This window comes from Engystomops pustulosus, chromosome 1 (assembly GCF_040894005.1).
Source record: "Engystomops pustulosus chromosome 1, aEngPut4.maternal, whole genome shotgun sequence".
In the NCBI taxonomy this organism is placed as follows: Eukaryota; Metazoa; Chordata; class Amphibia; order Anura; family Leptodactylidae; genus Engystomops; species Engystomops pustulosus.
The window spans coordinates 235,539,965-235,555,255 of NC_092411.1; the positions used below are offsets into that span (position 1 = coordinate 235,539,965).

General features: G+C 39.8%; 1 protein-coding gene across 4 annotated transcripts in view; it reads left to right on the top strand.

Moving 5' to 3' along the window:
* Window positions 1–15,291, top strand: part of LRBA (LPS responsive beige-like anchor protein) — a 358,816-nt gene that overhangs the window by 233,688 nt on the left and 109,837 nt on the right. For all 4 annotated transcript variants that reach the window (XM_072121481.1, XM_072121491.1, XM_072121508.1 and 1 more), the window contains 4 exons: window positions 5,787–5,904; window positions 7,801–7,903; window positions 10,035–10,150; window positions 11,997–12,109. In XM_072121481.1, coding sequence (XP_071977582.1) covers window positions 5,787–5,904; window positions 7,801–7,903; window positions 10,035–10,150; window positions 11,997–12,109 — 450 coding nt within the window. The remainder of the gene's footprint in view (window positions 1–5,786; window positions 5,905–7,800; window positions 7,904–10,034; window positions 10,151–11,996; window positions 12,110–15,291) is intronic.

Consider the following 15,291-nt stretch of genomic DNA (forward strand, 5'->3'; position numbering starts at 1 on the left):
GCGGTGACTGCCCCTAATCCCGCCCCAGCCCCTCCCCCTCATGAATACATCAGACCGCTGTACTCCACTGCAGTGTTGGGTAGCTTTACCAGTGGTTTCCGGTAACACTATCAATCTAACACTGCTGCGTTTGTTTAAGCACTAGGAGCGGCTTACTTTAGTATAATCTATAATTTGTTGTGACTAAGACCTCCACTCCTGCAGTAAATTTTGATGACCGTAGGGTCTATTCATATGTGTAGTTACTATTAACTTAGTATTTAATCACATAAAATACAACATTGCCAAATTAAAGACTTGACAGAAACCAATGGTATTGATTTTAAAGGCAGCCAAACCTGGCTGCACACAAACGTTTTCGGGCTGTGTTGGTCTGATCCCACTCACTGAACAAATTGCATAAGATGGGTGTCCTTGTTTGATACATAAATATTTATAGTACGAGGACTAAGGAGCTGTTACAGTACCCGTGCAGCAGTTCTGCTGGCAGACAGGGAGTCATTATATTTCTGAGCACACTCTTCCGTCTTGTGAAATATGTTAAGGCCTCATGCACACGACCGTATGGTCTTTTCTATTCTGTATGTATGGCTGTATTCTGGTCATAAATACGGGACATATTGTAACAGTATGGCAAAGTATTCCACTGTATCTGTACCGTATCCATATAAAATACAGTGGGCTGGCTGACAGAATGCACCTCCCACTGGTTCTGGATACTGCATGTATATGTGGCAACATACGGTGCACATATTTCCCTTGACTTCTATGGGCCGTATGGAACGGAAATACAGTGGAAAATAGAACATGCTCTATATTTTTATACAGCTCAATTATGGTACGCTACGGTATGGTATGCTACTGTGGACAATACGGCCATGTATATGGATGACCGTATTGCCCATTGGAATGCATGCGGCCGTAATCCGGCCATATATACGCCCCTTTTTATACGGTTGTGTGCATGGGGCCCAAGTCTGTAAGACCAGGCCAATATATGGGTCTGTTTCCACTGGCCCAACATATTTCTGTGCAGCAAGCCTCAGTTCCCTTCTTTTATTTATATACATCCATGATGAATGTGTTAGAGGTAGAGCTAAAATTAGTGATAATTGTGGATCAGAAATAATATTACCATGATCTCAATTACGTGTAAGACTTGTCAGCCATGTGCATCCTACTGTTGCATGTTAAAATTCCACTACAATGTATTGCTCATAATATGGCTTTCATTTGTGGGTTTCCGTTGGCTTATTGCATTTTTTCCCTCCATTAGTATCTTAAAGTTTATCAAGATTTGAAACAAAACAGCGAGTTTGGACAGTTTGAAATATTTCCAGACTTCCGAGGTGCCTTCATCCAGCACAAATATTACGCAATGAAATAGGAATTTTACTTGCTGTAAATCTGTCTTGCCACATAAGCTTTCAAAGAAATAGTTTTACCCATCTAAGGCAACATCAATTTGCCATTCTCTGCTTCATGTATCAAATGGCGTTCTAAGAAAATATCAATATCATTGGTTAATATAAATGAAATTAATTTTTAAAGCCAGACTAAAGGTTGACACCTGAAAAATTGCATTGCCTTGCAGAAGAAGCATTTCTGTCCTCTTGTGAAATTTCAGGTCAAGAGGTCAAGTAATTTTCCCAGTCTTCAATGGGATCTCGTGAAATATGAACTTCATTGTCACCCAGCCCCACAGTGATAAGATAAAATGAGCTGATACATCATTTGCTGGAGCGTTATCATCTCCTCCGGTAATCGGGAGAGAACACATCAGATGTTGCAAACTATCTACAAGTCCATGTAACATACCCACTAATAACAGATCTATACCCCACTCACTGTGGTGTCATTAAATTGATTTTCATTTCCTGACAAAATTACTAAATGTACAAATATTTGATATTTCCTTTGTGTTTTATAAAAATATTAAATTATATGATACCCGATCTTAAGCAATGTATATTTTTATATCTCATCATGGCAGGTATGGTGATTTCAGGCAAATTTGAGTCAAAAGAAGACAATACCATAGAAGGATGAATCTTAACACTTGAGTGTTAGAGACAACCGGTGCTATTAGAAGTTGGTTTCTGGATATGGTTGAGCTCTCTATGACTATATATATAATATATTTTTAAGCGTTAGAAAGGAGCCATTGGATCACTACGCCCTAAATATATGGTGGAATCCTAGTGCCCCATTAGTACTTGCCTAACCTTGCTTCTGAGTAGTTGGTTACTCTTCTTCTAACCAGAAAACCTACAAATGAGCATCCACACATAGACAAAATTTTTTACTTCTGCATTGTATAGGTTAGGTTCTGTGTTCCTATCTGGGTCCATGCTTTTTTCATCCTGTTGTGTAAGAAAAGTATACGATTAATAAAGGCTGTGCAAGGGAGATGCATACAGCTGTTTGGCATCCATCTCCTGCCACCACTAAACGTAGACCTTGGGTGTTCCCTCAGAGATTACGTAACTGTTTATATATACACAGTTACGTCACAGAAGAGACTCTGTAAACTGCAAAAGCAAATCAGAGGGGCTATGTATCCCTGTGACAGTTGATTACCCATCAGTATTAGAACTACTTATTAAATTTTATATTTGAGTTTGTTTTTTTTTTGTATTTTTTTTTTTACAAACAATTCTTTATTATCACAAACCAATGTTTTCTATGGCAGGTTTTAGGATTAATTATTAGCTACTATAGCTATATTGCTTTGTATTAATATTTAGGCATCTAATACAAGTGTTTTTACTTGAGCTGGTAATGTCTGAGGATAGGTGGTCATGGTAACTGGGGACCACTATTTAAGGTTCTATCCTGCAGAAGAGTCTTACATCTAATCCAATTTTAATTGAACTGAAGAGGCTTTGAAGTGCTGCTGCAGACAAGGGTAATGGTGGAGCGAGACCTCTCTTGAAGCTAATCTGTTTTCATAGGATCAGCAATTTATTTTAGGGTAGGTGAAGATAGCCTCTTCTACACTAAACAGAACTTGAGATGTTGGTCGTGGTTTACACACATACAAACTTAGTCCATTCTTTGGTTATAAACATAGAAGATAGACAGTGTCACCTACTTTTACCCCACTAAACAACTAGCATGCTTGTATGAAAGGTATGAAATGTCCTTTCTAGAATTGCCTTTTTTATGTGATATTTCACCCATTTAGCTATATTTTTTTTTTCTCCAAAGCTGTCATCTTTTGCCAGAGATTAATTATGCTCAGAGGTTGGAGAGGGAGTGTCCATTTAGAACTATGTCTCTGGTATCCTATTAAAGGAGAGAACCGTGGTTCTAGAATTTGATTTAAGGCTGCGGTTCTGAGAGGAACAGAAACTGAGATACAGGGAGATAGACATATTATGGAATTAGATTTTGCATACTTCATTGCAGGTTTCATTCCCAAATATGACTTTACTTACCCATCTCTCCGGTTCTGTAGAACGGTTTTTAAGATTAAAGGGTTTGTCCACGTTAAGCACATTCAAGAAAACAATTTTGTGAAAATGTTTTTCAATATACGTTCTGTATAAATTCCTCAATGGTTTTCTAGATTTCTACTTGCAGTCATGCAACAGGAAGCTTCATTGTTTACTTCTTGTAGATTAACTTCGGTACATGGTCATGTGATGTCACACAGGTGCATGGCTTGTTAAAACACAGAGTAATCGCAGCTGTGTGGTGTTAACTTTCTGTATCACTAGCTGCGTCACATGACCATGTAGTAGTGTCTTCATGCACGTCATTCCATGTTCTTTAATGTAATCTTGGGTGCATGATTAGGGTACCATGCCATATGCATAGCATTCCAAAAATAGCAGCACTCTTTCCAACAAAGTTTTATTGGTAGTCCAATGGGTCCGTCATCACACTATTAAAAACAAAAATACAAAACATAAATACAATAAAGCTTTCTGACAGTAAGTTGAGGTCTAGGAAACTGTGAAGTATCAATACAAAGAGCATGTTAGAAAATGTAATAACTTTTCACTATGCAAACAGTATTCTTTACTGTAATGTGCTTAACGTGGACAACCCCTTTTATTTCTCCATTACAATTCTGAGACCATGGTTCTTGTAGTTGTAGAACCCTAGATATAGGCATCTAAATTAATTATCCTCCAGTGTCTGATCCTGACACATCTGTGACAAAAGATGTTAGTTTTCTGCTTCTTTTCTGCCTGTTTAGTGGGATGAAAGTAGGCGAAAGTTTCCCTTTAATACTGGACATAGAAACATACACACATACATATATACATATAATTGTTTATGCAGGATGTATCTTCATCCAGTTACAGGCCTCACGTCCCTGGTGGGCCCGAGTAGTGGTTTGCCATATGTGTGGAAATCGGCCTTTGTTGAAGTTTATAAATATAAAATTGCATGTAAATTCGAATTTATGGAAATCTGTGTTTAAAAGAAAATCTATGTAAATTAGAAATAAGATCTGTCCGCGTATGGGCATTCACTGTCAACTATCACTTTCGATGTGTGATTAAAACCAGATTTGCAAAAATATACTTTACTGAACATGGATATCGGACGCCTGATCTTGCATACATTAAGTTATTCACCTATAATACTGATTATCACAGGACATCTACCATCAGTTTTGTAGATGGTCTTTGTTTGCTTCAGGTATAGAAAGTGGCAAGAAAGGACAGGGAGAAAGCGCTAATAGTGTGACATCTTAGGCGGTAACAAATGGACATAAAGCTGTAGATTGTGCTCACCGTTTTAGGTTGTGCTGCAGATAGGCACAACACTATTGTAGGCTTTGTGGTGATAATTTTTGTCTGGTGCTGCCTCCAGAGGATAATCTCCTAGATGGAGTTGCCAAACTCTATAGGATGTGTGAAAGTTGTCTATTGTTGGGGTCCAAAAGGATGGTGCACGCATCTGTGTGCTCTGGCTGTGCTGCTTATGTCTGTGAGACCGTAGAGCAGTGGTGGCGAACCTATGGCACTAAGAGCCCTTTTTGTGGGCACTCAGGCCATCAGCCCAGGACAGAGTTCACCAAACAGGACCAAATTCATTAAATCTTCCTGCAGTCCTAGGCAACTTACGAGATGCTGCGCTCAGCACTATTTTACAGCGACACTTCATTGACTGTTTGGAACTGCTTGAGAAGGTGTTGAAAGAACTGCATTATCTTTGGAGTTCTACCTGCTTGACCCACCATTCTTCCTAAACAGACAGACCCTGGAGAGAAGCTACAATGAGAGTCTGAATTTGCCCACTTTCTTTCAACTGTATTGGTGGCCTCAGGTTGCTGATTCAATTAAAGTGGAAGAACAAATGGCACGTTGGAACATCAGGGTAAATAAGTGGGGTTTGGTTGTAGTTTAGGCACTTCGTCTCTAAAAGGTTCGCAATCACTGCCGTAGAGTATATACTGAAGAAACAGGACAAATTCTAACTGCTGCTCCCTGCACAATTTCAGGGTGCAGGAGGATGTGATGCTCTCTTTGTGTAGCTAGCAGGCGAGCTTTGCCTGGGCAGCTCTGTGTGTACATAAGTCTCCTGCAAAAATTGTCGATGTAGAAGATCTCCCCTGTTCTCTAATAGTACCTCCCAGTCAATGGTCATTACTGATCGTACAGTGCTCGCTGCTCTAAGAATCTAAACTATCCACAATTGCTATTTAATAGGGAAACTACTTACAATGTCACAAAAAAGTTATTTTATATATTTTGCTTGTCAAATCATTTTATATAAACAAGCTTTATTGTTTGTATTGATATATTTTTGTATCTTTATTATTTTAGATTCTCAACTATACAGAGGGAGTTCATGGAAAATGGCTATTCACCGAGATTCGAGCAATATTTTCACGACGTTATCTGCTACAAAATACAGCACTGGAAATATTCATGGCGAACAGGGGTAAATTTATCTTGGAATTACTGAATTTGCATGTTTTCGAGGTGCAGACTGTATTGTCCACTATAAGGGTGCAATACAATGGCAAAATATTCATGGGGGGGGATTTGTTCTAAAATCTGATATCATTTTATAATTTTTCTTTTTTTTTTCAATTAGGTTAGGATCTTAATAAAAAGAAAAGTGTTGCTTTACATCCTAATAATAAATATATAAATAAAGGTGTTGGTAATATGCCAACAGACAAGAGCATTTTGCATAGATTTAGTCATTTTCAATCATTTAATTTAATGAAGTAGAAGCTTAAACACATGGAAGCAGATTTGATCACACAGATTTGGTCTCCATAAACAATCAGAATTTACATAGTAAAATTGAATTATGATTTCCTATTGCATGTATATAGAACATGTTCCACAGTAATAAACATCTGTTTCACCATGCATCCAAACAAAAGTAGATCGGAGGAAGTGCATTTAGTGTTTACAAATGTGGGAAGAAGAATTTGTGCACTAGTTCCATAAATAGCTTAATAGGACTTATGAAAGCAACATAGACATAGAAGTGATGAACTCAGCCAAGTGTTGCAGTATCCTGGTTAACTGATTAATTACCCATAGTGCTAGAATAGTTGTTTAACTAAATCTGCCACTCCGTTTTAGCTGTATTCACCCTTAATGCTGCTCTTTAGCTCACAACAGGGTACAGCTATACACTTATTAGTACTTCTGCTCCTGTACTTAAGGTAAACATGATCTTTAACCTTTAATTAAATAAAGTACAAGGAATGTGGGGGCTGAACCAGAGCCCCTCCCTGCTCCAGCTTTACTCTCTATTACATACCCCGAAGCACTTCTGACCTGCTTCCCTGCTCCTTCGGCACTCCCTCCTCCTCCAGCAGGCAGAGGGACTTCATGGATCTCAACAAAGTGTTTCTTACCTAGATAAGTGTATACATTTTTAGAACCAATGTCATATAACAGAAACCTATTCATATATTTCTATAGTAATCTGATTTACATTTGTTGGACCACTCATGTCCAGATTAACGATACTACTGAGCTCCATTAAACCCCGTGTCTCTTTTCTGTTTAAAAAAAAAAAAAAAAATTGCCCAGAAAGTAATTTCAAATGACTCATTTTTTTTAAATGAGTCCCTTTTAGAGGCTGGTGAGGGATATCGCATGGCCTTTTTTTTTAGTACCTAGAGCCATGTTCCTGCATCTATCTGAATATATGATTCTTGTATTTCAGAACGCATCAGTCTTGTGGTGCTGAGAGCTACATACAGTATGTAGAGCCTGCATTTCCAACTATGTCTTTAACTATCTGGTTCTGTAGCTCACAAAACAACATTAAAAGATGATATTCTTATCTTTAAAGGACATCTACCACCAGGATGAAGGATTGTAAACCAAGCACACTGACATACTGGTGTGTGCCTCCTCTGCCAGGTTCTTCTCTTCCTTTAGCGTCTTAAGCCCTACTTTTAGGACACAAGGTTTTTAAAATTATACAAATGAGCCTGAGGGGCTCTGTGCTCAATAGATGTCAATGACTCTGGAGCCCCTCAGGCTCATTTGCATAACTTTTACATCAATATCATAGTTCTAGGTACTATACAACCAAGATAAGGGTGTCTGAAGTGACATCGCCTCCAGCCACTCCAGCATGACTCTTCTCCGGCAGAAATGGTTGAGATAAGAGGTACTGCTAGAAAGGATATTTGATACTCTACCTGAGAATAATGTAAATACATTTTATTCGGAATACCTGTATTACAGGTGTATTCACAAAGATGTCCACTCAAAAGAAGTCATTATTTGCGGACACTTCTACCAAAGCCACAAACCCTTTTATATGACACATGTGTTGTGTATTTCTGTCTCCTATATACAGTTGCTGTCATGTTCAACTTTCCAGACCCATCTACAGTGAAAAAGGTTGTTCATTGTCTCCCCAGAGTAGGAATTGGCACGAACTTTGGTCTTCCTCAAACCAGGTAAATCTTGTGAACCCCCCTGATGTAATTGTGTTTGGGCACAATGCAGGCCGCTTATATTTTATGTTGATATAGCATGTTCTATTGTGATTATGTAATTTGCCTGTAAGTTATGTCCCTTCAACCTACCTATATGTAGCTAATAAGCTGATATTTATAGATCTCCAGTAAAAACGTAATTCTCCACAACTCCCCATAAATATGAACTCTATTTCTATGTTACATGTGAGAAAGCTGAAATCATGGGTGTTATTTGCATTTTTATTTATTTAAACTGCATAGTTTGTTTTCTGTTTAATTATGTATTATAAAAACAGTGAAGTGAACTTGAACATAAAAATTGGAGGAGTTGTTTTGCTATTGTTCCGTGGTAAATGAGGAAATTCTCTGTATGCATTATGCATATACTCATTATAAATATCCATAAAAGAAAGTGCCCAGGCAATAACCATTAAAATGCTGTATGGCATGCACACTGCTCTGATTTATGTTGCAAGCAAATGAACGTATATATCCACAAATGTAATACCGTGTTGCCTCAGGATACACAAGGTTTCTGCATCTTAAACAAACAGTATAATGAAAAATGACAGAATTCCTTTCTTCCAGGAACCTATAATTCAGATATTCTCTGATATTCATGCTTATATTAGTATAACTAATAGGCATATGCTAAGGTCAGACCTTTTATAGGCCCCTGGTTGTCCTTCCATAAAGATGGCAACCCATTGTCCACTTTTGGCGAATAATTAATATTGTTTGCATAATGAAAAGTTATAGATTTTTCCAATATACTTTCTGTATCAATTCCTTAATATGTTCTAGATTCTGACAGGAAGCTTAACTGTTTACTTTCAGTGGATAGAAATCTGTCCCTGGTCATGTGATGTCACACAGGTGCATGACTCAATACATCACAGAGTAATCAGAGCTGTGTGTTATAATGAGCCGTTTTTATATACAGAAAGTAAAAGAATAAAGCTTCCTACAGGATGACAGCAAGCACTGATCTAGAAAACTATGAGGCTTTGATACAGAAAGTACCGTATATACTTGAGTATAAGCCGACTCGAGTATAAGCCGAGACCCCTCATTTTACCACCAAAAACTGGGAAAACCTATTGACTCGAGTATAAGCCGAGGGTGTAGTATACAGCTAGCCAGCCCCCATGTAGTATACAGCCAGTCCCCATGTAGTATACAACCTGCCCCCATAAAGTATACAGCCTGCCCCCATGAAGTATGCAGCCTGCCCCCATGAAGTATACAGCCTGCCCCCATGAAGTATGCAGCCTGCCCCCATGAAGTATGCAGCCTGCCCCCATGAAGTATGCAGCCTGCCCCCATGAAGTATGCAGCCTGCCCCCATAAAGTATGCAGCCTGCTCCCATAAAGTATGCAGCCTGCCCCCATAAAGTATGCAGCCTGCCCCCTGCCAAGCGTATAAAAAAATAAAAAACTTAGTACTCACCCTCCGGGTACGGGTCCCGATCTTTAGCGCGCGGGTCCCGATCTTTAGCGCGCGGTACCAGGTGGCGGCGGCTCTTATTCTCGCTTCTTTCTTCTGTAGCTTCTTTCTTTCTTCGGGCGCGCACTATGGTACCGCGGTGACGCGGCTGATGACGTCATCAGCCGCGACACCGCTGCATCTTATTGCCCGCCCGCCAGCAGATCGCATGGACGCGATCTGCCGACCACAGAAGAAAGAAGAGGATCGGGACCCGCACCAACGATCCGGACACCGGAGGGTGAGTATTACGTTTTTTATTTTTACTTGACTCATGTATAAGCCGAGGTGAGGTTTTTCGGCACATTTTTACGGTATATTGAAAAATTTGTATAACTTTTCATTACACAAAACTATTTACTGAAAGTGGACAACCATTAGGATGTGGAAGATAGCACTGTGGAGCCACCATTGACTATTTTTGGTTCAAACCTCACAATCCAGTAATAGTTTCTCTATTACCTATTACTATTACCCCTATAAGTCTTTGATTTTTAGTGCTGTGATTTTCAGTAATGTGATGAAATGTGAATGTGGAAAGTAACCGTTTTTTGACATAGTTTTTTTCCTTTTTGTTTTCTTTCTTAAAACTGGATTTGTTCTTTTCCTTTTCTTTCTTGACAGGCGTATCTCCCTGGCTAGTCCTCGGCAGATATTTAAAGCATCAAACATGACTCAGCGTTGGCAGCACAGAGAAATCTCAAACTTTGAATATTTGATCTTCTTAAACACAGTAGCTGGTAAAGAAGTGACAACGTATTCTGTATTGTGTTTTTAATCTTCAGCATAAAGGGAATCTCTGGCCATGATGTACCTACCCAAACTAACTGTTATGTTACCCACACATGACACATGACGTGCACAAATTTGTTTTTATTTTCCAGATGCTCCTTCTTTGTAAAAACTTTACTTCAGCAATATGCAAATTAGGCTAAACGCTATGGAGAGCTCCGGCTCTACAGCGATAACAAAGTCCCCTGCTACACTTCCACCACCCAGGGCCTTCTCTCATACTTCCCCCTTTAGCTTCGTCCATCCTCACCAGCTAGATGTGGAGCCAAAGCCCAGAGGTGCCCCCCAAAGCACTTCAGCCTAATTTGCATATTGCTAAAGTGAAGTTTTAGCACTGAAGGAGCAGCAGGACAATAAAAACAATTGTATGGATGACATGGCCCTATATAACATAACAGAGATGCTTGCACATGTATTTATAGTTTTTATTTTAAATGTGTGTGTATGTATATACACTCACCGGCCACTTTATTAGGTACACCATGCTAGTAATGGGTTGGACCCCCCTTTGCCTTCAAAACTGCCTCAATTCTTCGTGGCATAGCTTCAACAAGGTGCTGGAAGCATTCCTCAGAGATTTTGGTCCATATTGACATGATGACATTACACAGTTGCCGCAGATTTGTCGGCTGCACATCCATGATGCGAATCTCCCGTTCCACCACATCCCAAAGATGCTCTATTGGATTGAGATCTGGTGACTGTGGAGGCCATTTGAGTACAGTGAACTCATTGTCATGTTCAAGAAACCAGTCTGAGGTGATTCCAGCTTTATGACATGGCGCATTATCCTGCTGAAAGTAGCCATCAGATGTTGGGTACATTGTGGTCATAAAGGGATGGACATGGTCAGCAACAATACTCAGTTAGGCTGTGGCGTTGCAACGATGCTCAATTGGTACTAAGGGGCCCAAAGAGTGCCAAGAAAATATTCCCCACTCCATGACACCACCACCACAAGCCTGAACCGTTGATACAAGGCAGGATGGATCCATGCTTTCATGCTGTTGATGCCAAATTCTGACCCTACCATCCGAATGTCGCAGCAGAAATCGAGACTCATCAGACCAGGCAATGTTTTTCCAATCTTCTACTGTCCAATTTCGATGAGCTTGTGCAGATTATAGCCTCAGTTTCCTGTTCTTAGCTGAAAGGAGTGGCACCCGGTGTGGTCTTCTGCTGCTGTAGCCCATCTGCCTCAAAGTTTGACGTACTGTGCGTTCAGAGATGCTCTTCTACCTACCTTGGTTGTAACGGGTGGCGATTTGAGTCACTGTTGCCTTTCTATCAGCTCGAACCAGTCTGCCCATTCTCCTCTGACCTCTGGCATCAACAAGGCATTTCTGCCCACAGAACTGCCGCTCACTGGATGTTTTTTCTTTTTCGGACCATTCTCTGTAAACCCTAGAGATGGTTGTGCGTGAAAATCCCAGTAGATCAGCAGTTTCTGAAATACTCAGACCAGCCCTTCTGGCACCAACAACCATGCCACGTTCAAAGGCACTCAAATCACCTTTCTTCCCCATACTGATGCTCGGTTTGAACTGCAGGAGATTGTCTTGACCATGTCTACATGCCTAAATGCACTGAGTTACCGCCATGTGATTGGCTGATTAGAAATTAAGTGTTAACGAGCAGTTGGACAGGTGTACCTAATAAAGTGGCCGGTGAGTGTAGATATATCTCAGCAGATATTTTGAATACAGTTGTTTAATACATAAGATGCCATTGTCCATTCCACTGATCTGATGCTGACTTGGAATGAAATGTTGCTAAAAAAATTTTTTTTAACAGGACGAACCTACAATGACTTGAATCAGTATCCAGTTTTTCCTTGGGTCATCACTAATTATGAATCTGAAGAGCTGGATTTGACCCTTCCAAGCAACTTTAGGGATTTGTCAAAGGTTGGTGCTGTTTCATTCTTCTCTTGTTACCCGTGTGATTGTCAGATATTTATTTATATATATATATTTATTAAAAGTATGCAATTTCATACATTTCTATTTTAGATTTGTTACTTGACTGTATTCCACGTATGGTAGATATAACCAACATTAAGTATAAAGGAAAGCATTGGAACAAGATAGTATGGCATCTTGCTGATCTAAGCAAGAAGAGAAGCCTATAAACCACTTCTCAAAAATCTTTCAACATCAGTCTTGTGAAAAGCAGGCTGCCACTTTCAAGGCAGATCAAAGTTTAAAAACAATAAAAGTAGCTTATGCTTCACACAAACCCCTCTAAAAGGTGCCCATGGCATCAATTTTTAATTCCTTTTGGTTTAAGGAATTATTGTACACTGACTGTTAAACAATTAGCCATTATGTTGGATAGATGTACAGGTGCTTACATGTCTTTTTTGTTTTGTTTTTTTAGCTTCCAGTCTAATAGAAAAAGAAAACTATCCCAGACATAGGCATACACATTTGTTCTAAGTTATTTTTTAAGAGTTTTAAGCCTTTCTTCTTATTCCATGGCCATATTCTCTGGGCGCTACTTTTTTAAAGAATTGCATTTCTCAATGTGTAACATTTAGCTAAATAATGATAAATGGGCTGAGCAGGGATTGATGAGATATTCTGTTAGTATACAGTGCTCATAAACTACTATAGCCAGGTAGAAGGAAGAAAAGGCTTATGTAGTTGTTATGGAGGCATAGAGTTCTGCACTGAAGTCAAATTGACCTCTTGACTACCCTTCTCTTCTTGATTTTTTTAATGCGCCTTTGTGTGTGGTTGAGGCCTCTGCATCCAGGGTCTTTGCAACTGGCTTTTCTCAAGTATAGTATGTGTCATGGTGTCAATCACAGCAGAAGGGGCGTTCTTAGGCAAGAAGAGCTTGATTTGAGTACTAAACTCTCTGCTTCTGGGGGCGTGGCTTAGAAAAGCCTACCCTAGAATATGTGCAGCGGAGCTCCTGCTGAGTCTCCTGTCATTTCTCCGCTCACTGCCCGAATACCCGCTGACAACTGCCCCACTAAGAACTGGGACTATACTGGCACTTGCCTGGTTGATCCATGTCTCAGAGATGCCAAGCAAAGGGAAGGGCAGCAGTAAGACTGATCGTGCAACAGATCTTCAAGATGGCGCCGCCGCATCTTTTCCTGCAACTTCCACCCCTACGAAGATGCAGCGGAACATAGATGATAAGCTTGGCAGGTTTGCAAGGCAGACAGGGGACACACGTCGACAGCAGATAAAGGTAGAGGGACAAAACGTGACTGCCTTATTGAGCAGTGGCTCCAACAAAAATTTAGCAAAAATGCTCTATCCCCTTTATATGCTATCAAGAGGGCGCATTGAGCCCCTACTAGTCCGTTTCCACCCAGATGAGTCCCCTGTCCCATCTTGGCTAAAGGACAGAGACAGGGATACTATTCTGCGCTTTACTCATTATCATCTTGATCTCACAGTGAAAGGCTCTTAAGATCTCATTGTTCCCTGATTATTCTATGAATTTTTAGAAATAGTGTGCAAAGTTTGCAGGTCTTAAGAAATATCTTCGGGACCTGAATGTGGTTTACTCCAAGTTATGCCAAGCTTTGGGTGGTGGCTTTGTGGTCCATGCATTTTTTTTGAGGATCAGGGGGCTGAACTGGAATGGCTAGATCATCATGATGCCCAACTGTGAATACATACTGAAGGGGACTTATACCGGGACTACTACTATGGCTAGTTCTGAATAAACTTTTGCCTCACTCCCTTACTTTTGCCTCGCCAGTTCCCTATGCTGCACTGAAGAGACCCAACCAGGTCAAAACAGTGCTGTCTACAGTTGGGAATATGCTCCTTCTGGAATAGATATACTGGTTTGGCTTGATCTCACATCATGTTATTAGGCTTCCCCCACAAAAATATAGCTCCTCCAGAAAGTTGAGGTGATGCTGCTTAAAGGGGTATTCCCATCTGGGCATTCACATTTAATTAAATTCATTTGCCATGTGAAAAAAAATCTTCAATTGGATGTTATTAAAAAAAATGTTCCTGTGTGAAGATAATTACTCATAAACATAGCCATGTTGTCCCTTAGAAACAAGATGGCTTCCTCGGTTACGATGGCCCTGCCTGACTCCCTGCCTTCTGCGATCATTACCACAGGACGGCTGCAGGACATGCAGTAACTCCCAGACATTTCATAAATAAAAACTTTTTGTTTCTTTGTACAATCCCTCCAGCAGAGGTGGCCGTATCCAAGGACACAGTCTTGTTTCTAAGGAATCATATCACTACATTTATGAGAAATTATCTTCACACAGGAACGTTTATTTTAATAACATCTAATTGAAAAAATGTTTATATATGGCAGATTAATGAAACTGAATGTGAATGTCCAGATCTCGTCTAATGATACCTTTTAATGAAGGGTTGGTATTTAGGAAAAGAAAATTTAAGAAACTTTGGGCTCCATGGTTGAACACATGGGGTAGACGTGTGCAAAATGCTATGGGTCTTTAGCTAGGGTGCTCCTCAGTTTGGTCTGATTTTTCTCTCGAAGCAAGATGACTCTTTGGTTTCTCATGGGTGCTCTTCCTTTCCCTGCATTGCAATCTGATTGAAATGTACCTTTTTGCTGTATATGGCAAACTTAGAATATATAATATAAATAATAAATAAATAAATTAAAAAATCTCTGACTATATACAACTAATTTACATCTCACTTGAAAGTTGATTTTGAAGATGATGTCACTATGATGGGCCTTGATTGGCCTGGAAACTAATAATATGCTTGATAACATACTGGTAGTAGTCTATTAAATCCATTCTGCTGATGGGTTCCCTTTAAATTACAACTCAATATGTGGTTCTCCCTGCAATGGATAATCTCTCCAGTATAAAAGTTAATTAGTCAATTACCAAGTATTACTACCCATTTTACTGCAGATTGAAGAACAAGCTCTAAATAAATAAAATACTAGTTAGGCCTCATGCACACGACCTTAAATATGACTTCTAATGTGCACTTTCATGGTGCGGTGCATGAGCCCTATCTCAACCCACTGTGAAGGTGCAGAGTGGCCATTCATTTTCAATGGACAACGACAGAGTGAGCAGTGCTCAACCCCCAATGGCCTCTGGGCCGCATAC